The following is a 17,718-nucleotide window of genomic DNA, read 5'->3' on the forward strand; positions in this document are numbered from 1 at the left end:
AAGTTTTTTTTTTTATTTTACTCTCCTCCAAATTCTTCCTCTAAGACCCCTAAAATGGAGGAGGGGTTTCTGTTATTATCAAAAATGAAAATTTGAAATCTATCAAATGAAATAAACTAATAATTTCCCTCTCATGGCAAAATATTGTATTTCAATCAACCACACATCACATTACATCAATTATATCATGCAAAACCTCATCCTTGAGTCATGGTTAAGTCCATAAAACACCATGGTCAAAGATCCTAAGATTATACTAAGGTGAAGACATCAGAAGAGAAAACGAAAAAAATCCTGCAAACTATAAATTGGGAACAAGCCCTAAAAACTCAAAAGTTAAATCTAAGGGTTCAAGATGAATTACAAATAGGAACAAATTCTAGGGTTTTAGAAAGAAAAAACCTCATAGAGCCAACAAGCATCAACAAGAAGAATAAACTTCTGCACAAAGCTCAAAGATCTTGCCTTGACAGTTGAATCAAAACAACTCTCAATGAGAAGATCCACTCGTCCTTACCATCGGCACCACTATATAGGAAAGGAGAGGAAGGTTGAGTTTTTTTTTTATTCTTTTATTTGACAAAGTCAGGATATCCTAGCTTGTGGGTCATGGGATAGAATCAGATCACGAGATTTAAAAATCTAAGGATAAGAGCAGGGTTGGCTTAAAATTTAGGTAGAATACCCGACTAAGTCCCTCCAATATAATCAATCTGCTCCTTTGATCTCTCTAATATGATTTGTCCCTAAGAGATCCCTCTATTTTAATATTTGGAAAATGTAAGTCTCTCTCTCTAATATAATTTGTCTTTAGAAGGTCCGTATGAGGATTTACATTTCTTAAATATTAAAATAAAGGGACATCCTAGATACAAATCATATTAGAGGGATTAAAAGAGTATATTGATTATATTAGAGGGATTAAATAGGGTATTCTAACTAAAATTTAAAATTTAAAGTAATTAAGAGTTTAAAAAAGTTAAAACTAATAATAAATATAATAATATTATTACTAAGCATAAAAAGGGTGGGGTCTACAGTGAAAAACAAAAAGGCATTATATTGAACAAAAGAGAATAAATGGAGAAAAGTATGCATGACTTTAATGGCATGTGTCCCAAAAGATTCACAAGCGCAGAGCAATCCATCCCCAACATCAAGAGGAGTCTTTCTTTTTAGGGGTCCCAGCTCGCCAACACAAGTGCCCCTGTCATCCCCAGGAGCGGCTCCAAGGATTCACAACTTTAGCGGTATGTGTCCCTGACTGCTCATTCTTTGTGCCACCTGGTGGGGGTTTCCCCTGGGTCTCTTTCTGTTTTTGTCTGTTGTGTTTTCCTGTTCTTGTTTTGTTGTAAGGGTTTCCCCTTTTATTTTTTTTTTGTCCAGTCTCGTGTTTGTTCTTGTGTTTCTTGCGTTTTTTTGTCAGTGTCACCCCTTGTTGATCAGGTTGTGGTGTTTTTTGTCTATGGTTTGTTTCGTTAATGCTATCTTTGGGTCATCTATCCACTTTGTCAAGAAAAAAAAAAAAGTATTTATGACTTCTGATTGCACCATAATCATCAAGACTATTGTTGAGTCCAAGAATAATCAGAAAGATCAACCGAGGTTCCGGACATCAAATAATATTCTATATATAACCGGCAGAGTTTTATCTCATACCTCATACCTCATAAACCATGAAAAGATATGGCCATCTTCTTCTTCTCCACCGTTGTACAATATTTAACTTCTTCTACTTTCTCATCCAATGGGCATTTCTCCATGCCAACTCTGCAAACCTAGCCATGGAAATCCTCAAAACTGAATGCACTGGCAGCACGTACAAACAAAACAGCACCTTCTCCACCAACCTCAACTCCCTCTTATCCGCCCTCAAAGACAACTCCTTATCCTCCATGTCCATCAACCAAACCTCCGGCGAGGCCCCAGCCACAGTCTTCGGCCTATACTTCTGCACTGGTGACCTTTCACATGGCGACTGCCAATTCTGCATTCAAAGAGCCATCGAAGACATCAATGGTAGTTGCTCAAACTACAAACAAGCCATCATATGGTATGAATACTGTCAGCTACGTTACTCTGATACCAATTTCTTTGGAGTTCCAGACACTAATGGCTTCAGCATGGTCAATTATAAAGAGATCACCACTTCATCAAAGCCAGTGGAAGTGGTGTCCCAGTTAGTACGGGAGGCTCCACTAGCGCAGCCTCTCATGTTCAAATCCCTAGCTCTGGAAATTGAAAGCTTGTATGCTCTTGCACAGTGTTCTTCAGATTTAACCACTAAAGAATGCAGTAACTGCTTGACTACCATATTGGCAAACATCAAGGCTTGTTGCAGCAGTGCTAAGGGATGGAGGTTTTTGGCTCCTAGCTGTTGGATAAGGTATGAAGCCACACCTTTTCTTCGGAATCTCAATGGAACCCGTACATACATCACTAAAAGCTATTGTTCAAGCGATGACTTCCCAGCTTCTAATGGCCTGAATGCCACCGCACAGCTTGAGAGCCTCCTTTCTAGCTTAACCGAACAAGCTCCGTCCTTTAATGGCTTCTACAATACAAGTGAAGGAGAGGACATGAATAAGATCTATGGCTTAGCACTCTGCAGAGGAGATCTACAAAACAAAACGGATGATTGCCAGAGCTGCCTGCAGGATGCAAGTAAAAGTATAGTAGAAGACTGTCCAAACAAAACACAAGCCATTGAATGGTATGAGAAGTGCTTTATTAAGTACTCGAACCAGAACTTCTTTGGGAAGGTGGACACTGATAGTGTTCAGTGGCTATGTAGCGTGAACTACCTATCGGCAGAGGCGAGCAATGCTACGGTGAATCTGGCGTTGGGGTTGATCAATGACACGGTCAATAATCAGATGTTTGTGGGTGCTGAAGAAGAGGAGATCAGTAACTCATTGAAAGCCTATTTTCTCTTGCAGTGCACTAGAGATCTTAGTAAGGATGGATGCAGGCGATGCTTGCAGACTGGGATGAGCCAGGTGTCCAATGAATGCAACCAAACCAATGGGTGGCGCTATCTCTCAAGTAGTTGTACCTTGAGGTTTGAGGTCGGTCCTTTCTTTGATACTGCCTTGATATCGAATTTATCTTCCCCAGTGTCTCCTAAACTAAACAATGGTGGCGGTGAGTGATCTTTGCTTTTTTTTTTTCCACCAAGATTTACTTTGCATGTTATGCTTGTTATATAGTGTAATAAGTTCATGCATTTACAGAAGGAAAGAAGAAGTTAAACAGTGTTAGTATTGCTGTCATTGCTGCCCCTGTTTTGGGATTTATCCTTTTGGGTTCTTGTATCCTCTATATATGGTGGAGGTTGAGGCATAGAAATGGTATTTATATACATATATGTATATGCTACTTAATTATCCTTTTTTGATTGTTTGAGATGCTTATATGGTTAGTAATATACCTCTTTTCTTATTCTCAGGAAGAAGAAGAAAGCAATTTGATGAATACAGGCCACTCACTAGTAATGATTTGCCATTCATGGATCTTGCTACAATACAAGCAGCAACTGGTGGCTTCGCTGTTGAAAATAAGCTTGGAGAAGGGGGATTTGGTCCTGTTTATAAAGTAATTAATCATAATAATTGTTTTTCTTACCACTAATTAAAAATAATATGCACCTTCATACTCATTTGCCCTTTACTTTGTCGTTTGTCAACTTTGTCAAAAAAATAAAAATAAAAATAATACAGCTTCTGATAAGAGATTATCATGTTTTCAGGGTGTTCTGAATAATGGAACAGAGATTGCAGTTAAGAGGCTTTCACCAAAATCCAAGCAAGGTGCCATTGAATTTGAAAATGAGGTGAAGTTGATTGCCAAACTCCAGCATAGAAATCTTGTCAGAATGCTTGGTTGGTGTGCTGAGAGAGAAGAAAAGCTACTTATCTATGAATATCTGCCAAACAAAGGCCTTGATGCTCTGCTTTTTGGTCAGTTCCAAACCAAACATGCTCTGCTACTTAATATATTCAAACACTTACATTGTTTTTTCCCTCAATTTTGATTAACAGATTCAGAAAAGCGAGCACAACTAGATTGGAATAGACGGCTAAAAATCATTGGTGGAATCGCCAAAGGCCTTCTCTATCTCCATGAAGACTCACTGCTCAAAGTCATTCACAGGGACCTCAAGGCCAGTAATGTTTTATTAGACAACAAAATGACACCCAAGATATCAGACTTTGGCATGGCCAAGATATTTGGAGGAGAAGAAAATGAAGCCAACACAAACAGAGTTGTCGGAACTTAGTAAGCAAAACTCTTCTCTATGATGTTTATTAAACTATATACTCCCATACTAACCCCCAATATGAAACTTTGAGCAGTGGATACATGGCCCCAGAGTATGCAATGGGGGGTCTATTTTCTGTGAAGTCTGATGTTTTTAGCTTTGGAGTTCTCTTAATAGAAGTACTCACAGGACAAAGAAATGGAAAAGAACACTTCGGAGAATATGGCCAGACTCTTATCAGAAATGTAAGTTATTATGCTAATTCAAAGCAATTAGAACAAGTGATTAATAAGATTATAACTGTAAATTATATTGAACCATATTAGATGTGGCATTTGTGGATTCAAGACAAGGCACTGGAGTTGATGGATCCTTTACTTGGACATTCATATCCGGTTAATGAAGCTAAAAAGTACATCAAAATAGGATTGTTATGCGTACAGGAAAACACAGAGGAGAGGCCTACAATGTCTATTGTTGTTCATATGTTTAGGAGTAGTGATGAAACAGTATTCCCAGCGCCCAGCCAACCTCCCACTTTCATGAAGCACAGAGATGGATCACCTTTTTTCAACGATAACATGGTAGATGGATCATCTTCAAGCATCAACTCTCAGTCACTTGGTTTGCATTCTATCAATGGTATTACCATGTCTGAAATTGAGGCTAGATAGTTGTGTAAAATGACAAAGGAATTCTCAATAAGAGGTTAATGAAGATGTTCTGTTCTTAACCTGAAGCCATACAGCTCTGCACCATTCTTATGTTATTATTATTATTATTATTATTATTATTATTATTATTATTATTGACAAAGGCGACAAATGCAGGAAGACCCCTAGGGACTCAGTTAGACGTCACATGGGACGACTAAAGTCCTAGCATATGTACGTCTAGAATATCTTTCGAGAACCAAACTGAGTTAATAAACTCTCTACAGGAGACCCGTAAATAGTGAATTAACAACACTACTACAATATTTATATAGTAGATTTATGTAATATGTTATACCAGTACAGCGTATGGATAGTTGTTACATCTTTTATTTTTAATAAATATCTTGTAGTTTATCTACTTTTATATTAAAAAAAAACTTATTATTTCATTACTTCGAAGATATTTCAAAGAAAGAAATTGTGTTTGCCAATCAGACATTGTACATGGTGGGGGTCATCAATGCTGACTGAATAAGGTTGGTAAAAATCCATTTCACTTCCAATCTTAAGTGCTTTACCTGATTGTTCTAACGAACAGGATGACTTAAATTACTGGTCTTTGGAAAAAAGTGGAACCTTCTCTATAAAGTTCTTCTTCAAGATGCTTATTGATGGAGGGATCCGATGTCCACTCTACCCTCAATTTTGGAAAGTCTACTGCCCAAGTAAAATCATGCTCTTTTGTTGGCTCGTTTGGCAAGATAAAATTCTCACACTTACTAACATTTTTAAAAAGGGTTGCAACCAAAATGCCACAGATACATGCGTCCTCTACCACAAAGTTTCAGAAAATGTGGAGCATTTATTTGTTGAATATGATTTCACGGATCGAATCTGGAACTTCTTCTTTCATACTATTGGTTTACACGAGACTACTCCTTCTATTCCTAGCTTATGGACCTCCTGGATACCATCCTTAAATGCTAGATCTCAGACTTTGTGGGACCTCAGTGCTAGAGCCATTATCCGGCATATTTGGTTGGAGCGAAACAACCCCATTTTTCAATCAAATGCTTTACCACCTTTAACTATTATTCTTAAAGTTGCTAATACTCTTCTCTCTTGGTTTTCTGCAGCTCCTCATGCACAGCATCAAACCTTATTAGAAGCCTCACAAAAGATCAAGCGCACTCTCAGCTTCATGAGCGCAAGAGTCACAGATCTTCCCGGCTATTCAAAGTACAACATGAACCTGGAGTAAATCACTTCACGATACAGCGAAGACAAGCCTGTGTGTCCAGATGGTTGCCTTCGCCGGTCTTGCTGCTCCCCCTAGTTCCCAATTTGTTCTACTTTATTTCTTTTATCCCCCTCATCTCTAGTAAGGGTTTTTTGTTTCAGTGTCTCTTGTACTTTTCCTTCAGACTCTCCTGTTGCTCTTTTTATTTCCATCTTTCTCTTTTTTAATAAATCAGTGGTTTATCCACTTTTATTCAAAAAAACAAAAAATCCATTTCACTTGTCATTTCTTTGCAAGACTAACAATGATTTGTTCTTGATTAAATAATATTATGAAAGTACATATGGATCTACACAAACTTGAGTTTCTCTTTTAATTTTCTTATTTATATTTTCTATTCAATCATGCGCCCATGAAATTACACTAATCACTCAGTGACCATTCTAGAGGTTGTTGATAATGCACATGGACTACATCCTCTTTGTCAAAACTTATTCTGTCAAGAGTGATTTTCCAAAGTGAAAATGACAGCCTTTTGCTTGCAAGCCCTTGAATTGCAGATTAAGTGTATCATAGTAATAGGACAGTAATCTGCATAATCTATGTGCTAACAATGTGCCTTAATCTTCATGCAAGTAGGTTAATTTTTATTTTTATTGTTGATAAAAGTGGATAATCTGGGTTGAATCTCAATCAGCTTGTTCCAATCCAATGGTGAAAAATTGAAAAAAATTCGTCTGCCATGTTTTTGGTCATCCAGGTGTGGATATAAGAATTGATATCGATGATGATAAAATATGAGAAATGAAAAGAATGCAAATTATTTATGTTGCATAATATTAAACGTACACAACCTTGAATCATCAACGATAGTTTTTCTTTCTTTTCTTTTTGACAAGGTCGATAGCTGTACAAAACAAAGGTCAAAACGGGTATTGAGGTGCACCAATTATGGTGGCTTGACTGATCTCCTAGGTATAACCCCACCAAATAATTTTGGAGGGGAGAACGAAAGTTATTCATCACATAGAATTCCTACATGGGGCCCAAAAAGTAAATTGTGATATGAGAGGTTCGAATTCGAGACCTCTCAATTATAAGCACGGATAGTTACTGTTGGGCTACTCTTTTTAAAAAAATATGAACCTCTAACCAAGATCTCAACATATATTTTATTGATAAAGTTATGAATAGTTAATTTACATCTAAACTTAAACTATCATCCTAAAGTTAATATAAATTGAATTAGAATTAAACCAGCATAAAGTATATATACACATATATATGGAAAGAAAGTAAGAGATTGGGAGACTCAATTTCTTTTTACATATAGTGAATAATATAAATAGTAGCTTATTTACTCTAAAAAAAACAAATTAAAAAAACAATCACTGACTAAATTAGGAAAAAAAAACAAAAATAACATAGAAGAAAATATATTTAAAAATTCATAATTTCTTACAATACTGCTTTTATCCAAGAATACTAACAAGCTAAACTCTCTTGGCATTCCCCTGCTAATTGATGGTATGTCAATCCTCTGCATTGATTTTGTTACTTAAATAAATTAATTAAAATTAAAAATGACTTTTGTAAGTACGTCGACAGTTATTTTGATAAAAATGAATAAATCACTAGCTAATTTATTGAAACAGAAAACTAAACAATGAAACAAAGCAGTACAACCATAATTTGTTACAACTTGCTTATAAATAACCTTCTCCCCATAAAAATAGAAATTAAGTTTAATATACTTCACTGGATTTACTGATATAAATACATTGCTTAAGTTGGCACAAAAAGACAAAGATGAATTCCATAAATAGGGACACTTAATTCACTTGACAAGGATTTTGTTAGGATATCTGTAGCAATCTCTGAAGTCTGTATCATGCAAAGCATCTTCACCTACTATCTCATTTTTGTTGTTTGTATTTTTTTTTTTTTTAACAAAAGCAACAAGCGCCGTCTCATAATTGCTATCTGCATTTCACGATATCTTCCTACAAGCCTAATTATTTTTTTATTTTACTTTGTGCTTTTGACTATATATCTAAATGTGGTTTATCTATTGAAGGATCACATCTTTAACATCGTTGCTCATCTATTTTCTTTGATTATCATTAAAATTGATTATATACTTCTTTCTTGGATTTATATTATCTTGGGTGAAAAAAAATACTAAGTTGGGGGACACCATACCCTCAAATAAAGTCTCAATTTCTTAGGTTCCACCAACTCCTACCTTGGTAAACTGCCCCCAACATAGGCACCAGCTAAAGCGTCCAATAAGGATGGATGGAACACACCCAACTTTTGTTTTTTACTGTCATCCTTAATTGTCTCCATGCCTTCTGCCGTCACACTTGCTCCCACCCTCAGTGGACTTTGCGATTTTTAGTTTTTCTCTTTGCATGTAGTGTCATCTTTTTTCGACTAAAATGTGGTTGATCCATCTTATTCGAAAAAAAAAAATCTGGTTCATCTAGAAAGTTACTAAGGAATCAAGAAGATATTGAAAACTCTTCTTAAAGATTTAGTTGGGTTTTTTTTAACAAAGCCGACAATCGCAGGTAAAGATATATATGTGCATGGGCTTGGAATCGATCATTAGTTCTAAGGTGACACGGGGTTTTGACTACAAACCTACATTCACAACCTAGATATGTTACTACCTCTATGTCTAGTGGGATTTGAAGGCTTTCACAATGGGACCAATGCTATTAGGCTTTAATTCTTCCTCTTTTAGTTGGTTCTTGGTAGCCATTTGATATGTGCATATTTCCATTTCTTCAAATTTCAATTTTATTACATAAGTGGTGGAATTTTCACTATTGAATTGTCGTGTACAGCATTCTTTTATTGTAGTATTTTCATTACAAAGTTCAACAGTTTAACTCCTCAACAAGATTGGCCAAGCTTTGATATTTAGCTTCTGAACTTGACTGAGAGATAGTGAAGCCAATATCAACAGAGTAGCCAGAACTTAGTGAATTAAACTTCATTCTGTGACGCTTGTTTTGTCATGCTACATACTTCTACATGAATTGGATATATTAAACTTGGAACAGTGCATACAAGGCTCCGGACTATACCACAATAGGACTTTCCTATGCGATTTTGATTTTTTTTTTTTCTATTATTATAAATACTAACTGATTGCACCATATCCAAATCCAATCCGTCAGTAACTCTTAATATAGGATGATTGTGTACTATTGTAACTTCTATATTCAATCCTTAATTGTAGCATAGATCTCAACCGTAAACAGTTCCGAAGGAATGGAAGAGCACACCTTGAAGAAGATGGCCAGAATCTTAACAGAAATGAAAGTTAATTTGCTAATCCATAGCAATTAGAGACAGTAATGATTGAGCGCATATGTATTGTAGACAGGGGCGGAACCAAGGGGGGGCGAGCGGGGGCTTCAGCCCCCCCTCGGCTCCGGTGAGGTTGTTTTCCGGCACTGATGAAGTTAGGCTTTTTATATAAATTAATATTAGATAATATTTTGTTTGTATACAATCATGTGATCTCAATGTGCTAGAGTGGTTGGTGAGAATTTGATGGTTAGAGCCCACCCAGGATCAATTCCCATGAGGTGCAATGTATTGAAATTTCAAATTTTCAATAAAAATTTATATTAATAAAATTTATAAAAAAAATTTAATAATTAAAAAATTAAGTTGATAATGGGTTTCAATATTAAGTTTTTGATACTTTTACTAATTAAAAACAAGTTTTCTTATTTCAAAATGTTGCTTAAATTTTAAATTTTAAAAAAAATTAAGGTAAAAATTAAATTGATAATGAGGCATTGAAATTTCAAATTTTCAATAAAAATTTATGAATAATATTAATAAAATTTATAAAAATAATTTAATAATTTTTTTAAAAAAATTAAGTTGATAATGGGTTGTCGTGTTAAGTTTTTGATAGGTTTACTAATTAACAAGTTTTCTTATTTTTAAAAAGTTGCCAAAATTTTAAATTTTATAAAAATTTAGGGGGAAAAAAATTAAGTTGATAATGTGGCATTCAAATTTCAAATTTTCAATTAAAAGTTTCTGAATAATATTAATAAAATTTATAAAAATAATTTAATAATTTTTTTAAAAAATTAAGTTGATGATGTGGCATGGCAAATATAAATTAGTTGTTATAATATAATACTATACATGTTAGAATGCATGAATGATTGTTTAGTTGTTTAGTTGAACATAATTGTTTTTTTTAGTCAGATACATCATGACAACAATAGTAGTTCAAATTATAGTTAATGTTCTTTTTTTCACTATAGGTATATTCAAATTGTAGTTATATTATTGAGCTATTTTTTTACTGTAGATAATTATTTTATTTGATAATTTTTTTTCACTTTCACTTTAGCCCCCCTACCGGTAAGTTCTGGTTCCGCCACTGATTGTAGATTATATTGAAATACAACAGATATGGCATTTGTGGGCAGAAGGCTATGAACTAGAGTTGATGGATCCTTTATTTGGATGTTCATATGTTAGGTATGTGGAACGCTGATTGCGTGACACCCCTTGCAGTGCGGATTCAACAATCTTGTAATTTTCCTCTTCCAGTAGTGCCGTAGATTTCTTCTATATATGGGCAGTTCCTTAAAAGATGTATTCTATTATAATATTGAAAGAAAACCTTAGTGCAGCCGTGGACATAGGCAATCTTGCCAAACCAAGTAAATCATGTCTTCTTGTGATTTTTTTTGTTTTATGTTTTCTCTCAATCATCGGTGGAAATCTAATTCTCAACAATTGGCAATCAGAGACACGTTCAAGAAGAAGAGTGGGAGCAATGGCGGTAGAAGGCAAGGTTCGAATTGAGAAATTTGAAGGCAAGGACTTCGGATTCCGAAAGATGTAGATAGAAAGCTATCTCGACCAGAAGAAGTTGCATGAATTGCTATCAGGGAAGAAGCCAGAGAAGATGGAGCAAGTGGATTGTGATCTGCTTGATTGCCAGGCGCTTGGAGTGGTTCGTCTTAGACTGACGAGGAACATGGCTTTCAACATCATCAAAGAGAATATAACCGTGGATCTGCTGAAAGTGCTATCAAATATGTATGAGAGACCATCCACCTCAAACAGGGTTGTGGGATCGAAAATACGTGTCTGGCACCGTGAAGACACCAGACAATATATCGAATCACAAATATCATATTTTGTTTTGTGGGTTCTTTCATTCCTAATAGAGGCAAGCCTCTATTATTAATTACCCTAGATTAGAAATCTTAGGAACCTCCGATTAAGGGCAAAAAGTACAAATAAAAGCAAGAAAATTTGCGAATTATGAAATTTGTTATTTTATTATATAAACATATTTATTACATCACTTATATATATATATATATATATATTTTTTTTTTATATATCATTTTTATTGTCATTGCTGTGCCTTTGTCATGCGTTGCTGCACGCTCTCAGTGCCTTGTCACTGCATTGCCTGCCTTGTTGCCATTTTGAGATATATATCTCATTATTGCCTTGAAATTAACCATTACCTATGCTTTTATCACTGCGTCGTATGTCATTTTGAAATATCCTTCTCATAAATTATGTCTCATTTCCTAAAATCTGTCGTTTCCTTGATCATTCTTGTTATTGCTTCAAGTAATCTTGTCATTGTTGTCTTCTTCTTTTATCTCAAGGTACCTTAGATAATACAAGGGGGTGCTCTTGGATTCCTTCCAACACCTTAGCGCCATGTATATGTTACATGTCTTTCATTCAACGTGCATGGTGAAACTCGAAGTTTACCTTATGTGCAAAGGTGGGCCGATTATTTCATTTTTTTTATTATCATATAATTAATAATTTTTTTTAATTCTTTTTTTTTAAAGAAATTACTGCACACATTAGCCAAATTTCGTCATTTAAATGGTGGAGACAATAGTATGCTTTCTATTATTATATACTTTTTTTTTAACCCCATACTCATCATTTAAATGGTGGATCCCATTTGCATGTATATGCATGCATATCATAAGTCCATATGATGGATGATTTAGATCATGGGCTTCTAAATGTGTGAGCCTGCATGCATGCATGCAATTTTATTTTTTTATTTTTTATTTTTTATTTTTTATTTTTTATTATTATTTTTTTATTTATTTTTTAACTCAATGTGCACCTCTTGTCATGCATGAGTCACGTAATCATGGGCTTCTAAATTTTTTTATTTTTATTTTTATTTTATTATTATTTTTTAAAAAAACCTGAACCATGTTCATCCGTGGTGGGCCCGCCTCTTTATGCATGTCTGCATATTTGAATCCTCATATGACATGTTTTCTCAAATATATTTAATACTTCTCATTTTATTTTATTTTATTTTATTTTATTTTTTTGCATCATTTCCCATTTTTTTTTGTTTCCATGCTTCTCATTATTTCATTCATCATTTTTATATGCCATGCATGTTTCTTTTATTTATTTATTTATTTTTGCTTTTCATCTCATATACATGCATGCCTACGTTGTTTTTTTAGACCGCCACCATCATCCTAACATCATCATCAGCATTATCATCAAAGCATCATCATTAATATGCATGCATGCTTATCCACTCGTACATTGAGATTTATTTACTCTTTTAAATGGTGGCACCGAATTTTTTTTATCTTTTTTTTTATACACATAAGCGTGTCATCCACTAACCCATACATCAAAATTCTGAATTTTTTTTATAGCAAACGAAAAGTAATACCAATAAATGCCCTTATTTTTAACATCTTCTAAAAATAGCTTCACATCAATCCTGCTTTTACAAACTTTGGCCTTTCTTAGTTTCAAGATAAAAAAATAAGAGCAAAGAATTTCGAAAATGAACACTCGAATGGCATGTTAATGTGTATAGAAAATCCTACTTAAATTCAACCTTCTAAGTCAAATTCATCAAGAATGTATCTTCACTATCTTAGAAGCCCTTCACTTGCTTGTCATCTACTAATTCTTTGATGACATCTACCGGTATAACCGCAAGACGGTTCTTGTGATCAAAACTGCAGGCTTTATTATTCAATTGCTTTTAGGTGTTAGCCTTTGGTTTTCATTTTCTGCTTCTTGGAGTCCAGTGATGCCAAGCTAGTCCCTAAACCTACAGGTGCACTATTCTTGTCATGTTCGTTCGGTTGAGCTTGGGTTGTGCTCGCTTCTGGGTTGATAATGTTGAGCAGATGTGCAAGTTGTGGCAAAGCTTGGGTAGGAACAGCATGAGGGCGCATTTGGTGGCCTCTTCGCCGCTTTCTTTCAGACTTGTGCCTGCACTCTAGTCGCCTGCTCATCGACTCACCTTCCACTGGGAAGAGCCTTGTTGATCATAGATGAATTAATCGATCGGTTGACTGATGACCTATTGGCCTTTCCAGAACCCAGAGACGTAGCCTAGAATGCCTATACAAGCTCGGGATGAGCCCTCAAGAAATCTACGGCTTCGAGCGTAGTCGCATTCACCGCTCGCCCTTTCTCGCTCGGACATTTGCCTCATCGCTCTCGGAGTTGAAATGTCTTTATCCAGTTTTTCCGAGTCACGAGTCCTTGAATCCTCTTCTCCAAGTTGCTTTAACAAGTATATCGTAAGTTTTTCTTTTTCATTTTGAGAGAGAGTTTGTAGGTACGCATACTGATTGAATGCAATTGCAAGAGCATGATAGCAAACCTGCAGCTTTGAATATGCTCCGAGCTAAGAAGCCGCTCGTTCTTTTTCGATGCTTCTTGCAAGTACCGAGTGTAGTATCCATTTTTCCCGATATCCCCGGTACATCATAGCAACGTTTATAAAAGTCGCTGCAACATCGGGATGATCGAGTCCGCACGATAGGCTAAGTAATAGTAATGTGCGAGACATGTGCCGCAGCACTAATTCTATTTGATTGAGGCCATGATAAAATAGAGCCATGTTTCTATAGCGTATGCAGTGGTCGAGGGTGGTCAAGACCCGAGAGCAGCTCGTTTATGATTAGCTCTTTGTGTCGCTGCATGATGGCCCCATCAATGTCACCGGCATGATAGAGAACCATAGCAAGATATCTACAACAACTAGCGACTTCTCGATGCATGGGTCCAGTAACCTGTTGAAATAGTGCAAAGGCTTCAGAGAATAGGACATATGCTTCACTTAACATTCCTTCAGCCAATCAAGCTTTTCCTGTTTCCATGAGATCTCTTGCGTAGTGGGAACATAAATCTAATCTGATGAGATCACTTTTGACTAGTTGACAACTGTTCCATAATGACAAAATATGCATCAAGACGTTTCTTCGTTCTGTGATGGTCTATCTTATCACCAATAATACTCATCAATTTGCACAAGGCTTCAATATCTTCACCATTAGGACTCTGGTGTCCATCCAACAAGGTCTGAATGCAACACAACATTATCCCTTCTGTCAACAATCTGGGTTGAGAGAAACGGCGAGGCATGACGAAGAAGCAGCAGCAACATCATGCGCTGTTGGCAACATCAACGGCAGTAACATCAACTTTTCTTCTTACTTTTTTTTGTCCTCGTTTCCTTCCTTTTTTTTTGATTGATTTTTTTTATATTCTATTTTTTAAAATCTTCTCTTTTATTTTTTTTTGTTTTTTTTTGGCCAATCTCCCTAGCCTCCTCTTCTCCCCAGGTTCATGTGATAGCTCCTATGATCTGCAACTCCTGCGTCTTCTCAATCGGCAAAGACGGCCACCATGATGGTGAGCGGCGGCGGTGTAATGCAAATGACAATAGTATCAAGTACGTTGTTTAGAGGCATTATCTCAGCCATCAACAACAACAGCGGCGGCGATCATCAGACGGCAAGCAGTAAGAATTAGTGGATATCGGACATGGTTGGCAGCATTATTTCAGCTATTCAACCATGTCCGCGACCTCTTTGATAGGCAGCAGCGGCGACAGCATCAGCGGCGGCGACATGGAAATTCTCTTCTCCCTTTTTTTTAATATTTTATATATATATATATGGTAGCATAGGGGAAAAGATAAGAACCTTCAAGTTTTTTTTTAAGAGAGATCTCCCCTTTTTTCTTTTCTTCCCCCTTTTAAAAGAATTTTTTTACCTTCTTATCATTATCCCCCGATCATCTCGTTCTTACCCTAACCTCCCGTGAAATCCCAGCAAATCAAACCGTGCAGCGGATTGAAATAGGATAAGATTTTCATTTTTTTCATTTTTTTTTTAATTTAAATTTATATGTATAAATTTTAATTAATTAATTAATTATTTTAATTAATTAAGAAAATTTTATCATTATTATTATTTATTTATTTTCAATTTTTATTTATTTATTATTTTTATTTATTATTTTTTTTATTTTTTTCCTTATTTTGTTTTATTTTATTATTATTATTATTATTATTTAATTAATTTCAAATTCAAAATTTGAAATTTAAAATTTCTTCTTTTTAACATTTTTTTAAAATTTATATGTATATATTTTAATTAATTAATAATAATTTTTTTTAAAAAAATTAATTAATTAAATATTATTATTATTATTATTTATTTAATTTTATTTTTTTTATCTTTTTATTTTTTTATTTTTTTAATATTATTTTTATTTATTATATATTTTTTTTTGTTATTTCGTTTTCTTTTACTGTATTTTTTAATTAATTTCAAATTCAAAATTTGAAATTTAAAATTTCTTCTTTTTATCATTTTTTTTTGTTTGTCCCCTTTTTTCAGACGAGATCCCCTCAAAATCATAACCTTGACTAAATCAGAAGAGGATAAGATTTTATTTTAAAATTTTAAAATTTTAATTTTAATTTTAATTTTTTTTAATTAATTTTTATTACTATTATTATTTTTTTAATTATTATTATCATTATTTATTATTATTATTATTATTTTAAATCCAATTTGCCTCGGGATATGTGTTTGGATGTCTCGGTATTTGTACTTTCTCAAATCACCTCGAGATCTGTTTTCAGGCTATATGAAATTTAGGATTGTCTCGGGATATATGTTTGGTTATCCTAAGATTTGTGATTGCCTCGAGATATGTGCTCTTAAGGGCAATTTTATAATTTGCATTTATGCCTCAAGATATGCTCTCAAGGGCAATTTTGTATTTTTGCATTTATGCCTCGAGATATGTTCTCAAAAGTAATTTTGTAATTTGGTATTTTTGCCTCGAGATATGTGCTATTGGCTGATCTTGTGATTTGAATATTTTAGATCACCTCGAGATCTGTGTTCTCGGCTGATCTTGTGATTTAAATATTTTAGATCGCCTCGAGATCTGTGCTCTCGGCTGATTTTGTAATTTGAACATTTTAGATCACCTCGAGATCTGTGCTCTCGGCTGATCTTGTGATTTGAATATTTTAGATCGCCTCGAGATCTGTGCTCTCGGCTGATCTTGTGATTTAAATATTTTAAATTATCTCAAAAATGTCTTCTGCGCTTATCTTGAATATATCCAAATATAATGCAATTTATTTATTTTAACCATTTGTTGTCCCAATTCGATTATGATTTAACTGTGTGTAATTTTTAAAATTTTTATTCGATTTGAATCAGGACATGCAATTTTTTTACATAAACAAGGGTATATTTTATGCATCATTTATTTAATTAGAAGGTGTGTTTGTTACAAATCACATCAACGAATTTAATTATGATTACAACTCAATTGATTTCGGTGGATATCATGTTTGAGGATAAGGTAAAGGCGCTAATTTTGCTATCATCCCTATCAGAGAGTTGGTCTGTGATAGTAACTGTGGTGAGCATTTCATCCAGAAGTGCTAAATTAAAGATGGATGATATCAGAGATTTGATTTTGAGTGAGAATATTTGTAGAAAAGAATAAGGAGAATCGTTGGGATTAGCTTTGAGCACAGAAAGCAGAGGAAGAAGCCAATAGAAGAGTAAGAATTTAAATTATGATAGATCCAAATCCACGGGAAAATGTAAAAAAAAAGAATCGCAAAGGTATTTTCTGCTAGAATTGTGATAAGTAGGGCCACTTCAATTATTAGTGCAAAGCACCAAAGAAGAATAAGAAGAATTAATCAAAAGACGACGATTCTGTAAATTTAGCTAGTGAAGATGTTGAGGATTCTCTGGTTTGCTGTGTTGACAGTCCTATTGAGTCAAGGATTCTAGACTTAGGTGCGTCATTTCACTCAACATGCTATAGAGAATTGTTACATAAGTATGTTGCCAAAAAATATGGAAAGGTTTATCTTGATGCTAATGAACCTTTAGAGATTGAGAGGAATAATGAAGTTCACATAAAGATTGCCAATGGAACACAATGGAAGCTGCAAGAAGTCATACATGTCCCAGGCATGAAAAGGAACTTGATCTCCATGAGTCAGATTGGCAGTGTCGGATACACTATTGTGTTTGGAGGAGGATCATGGATAGTAATCAAGGGTACCATGATTGTAGCATGAGGCTAGAAGGTGGGAACATTATACATGACTTTAGAGAGAAGAGATATAATAACAATTGTAGATTCTTTAGTTGATTCAAACTTATGGCATAGAAGGCTTGGGCGCATGAGTGAGAAAGAGATGAAACTGT

At 34.6% G+C, this 17,718-nt stretch overlaps 1 protein-coding gene and 1 pseudogene across 1 annotated transcript; one reads left to right on the forward strand and one right to left on the reverse strand.

Moving 5' to 3' along the window:
• Positions 1-1,784: 1,784 nt before the first annotated feature.
• Positions 1,785-4,935, forward strand: LOC120265215 (cysteine-rich receptor-like protein kinase 5). Its single transcript, XM_039273098.1, has 7 exons — positions 1,785-3,144; positions 3,234-3,350; positions 3,449-3,594; positions 3,749-3,959; positions 4,041-4,278; positions 4,356-4,506; positions 4,588-4,935. Exons 1-7 carry the CDS (start codon positions 1,785-1,787, stop codon positions 4,933-4,935), a joined length of 2,571 nt encoding a protein of 856 aa, XP_039129032.1.
• Positions 4,936-13,432: 8,497 nt separating this feature from the next.
• Positions 13,433-14,340, reverse strand: LOC120265216 (annotated as a pseudogene).
• Positions 14,341-17,718: the final 3,378 nt, after the last annotated feature.

Source organism: Dioscorea cayenensis, chromosome 7, assembly GCF_009730915.1.
Source record: "Dioscorea cayenensis subsp. rotundata cultivar TDr96_F1 chromosome 7, TDr96_F1_v2_PseudoChromosome.rev07_lg8_w22 25.fasta, whole genome shotgun sequence".
Taxonomy (NCBI): Eukaryota; Viridiplantae; Streptophyta; class Magnoliopsida; order Dioscoreales; family Dioscoreaceae; genus Dioscorea; species Dioscorea cayenensis.

Coding starts and splice junctions, on each gene's coding strand:
- LOC120265215 (XM_039273098.1), top strand. CDS start 1,785: ATGGAAATCCTCAAAACTGAATGCACTGGCAGCACGTACAAACAAAAC. Junction 3,351..3,448: donor GAGGTTGAGGCATAGAAATG/GTATTTATATAC, acceptor TCTTATTCTCAG/GAAGAAGAAGAAAGCAATTT. Junction 3,960..4,040: donor CCTTGATGCTCTGCTTTTTG/GTCAGTTCCAAA, acceptor TTTGATTAACAG/ATTCAGAAAAGCGAGCACAA.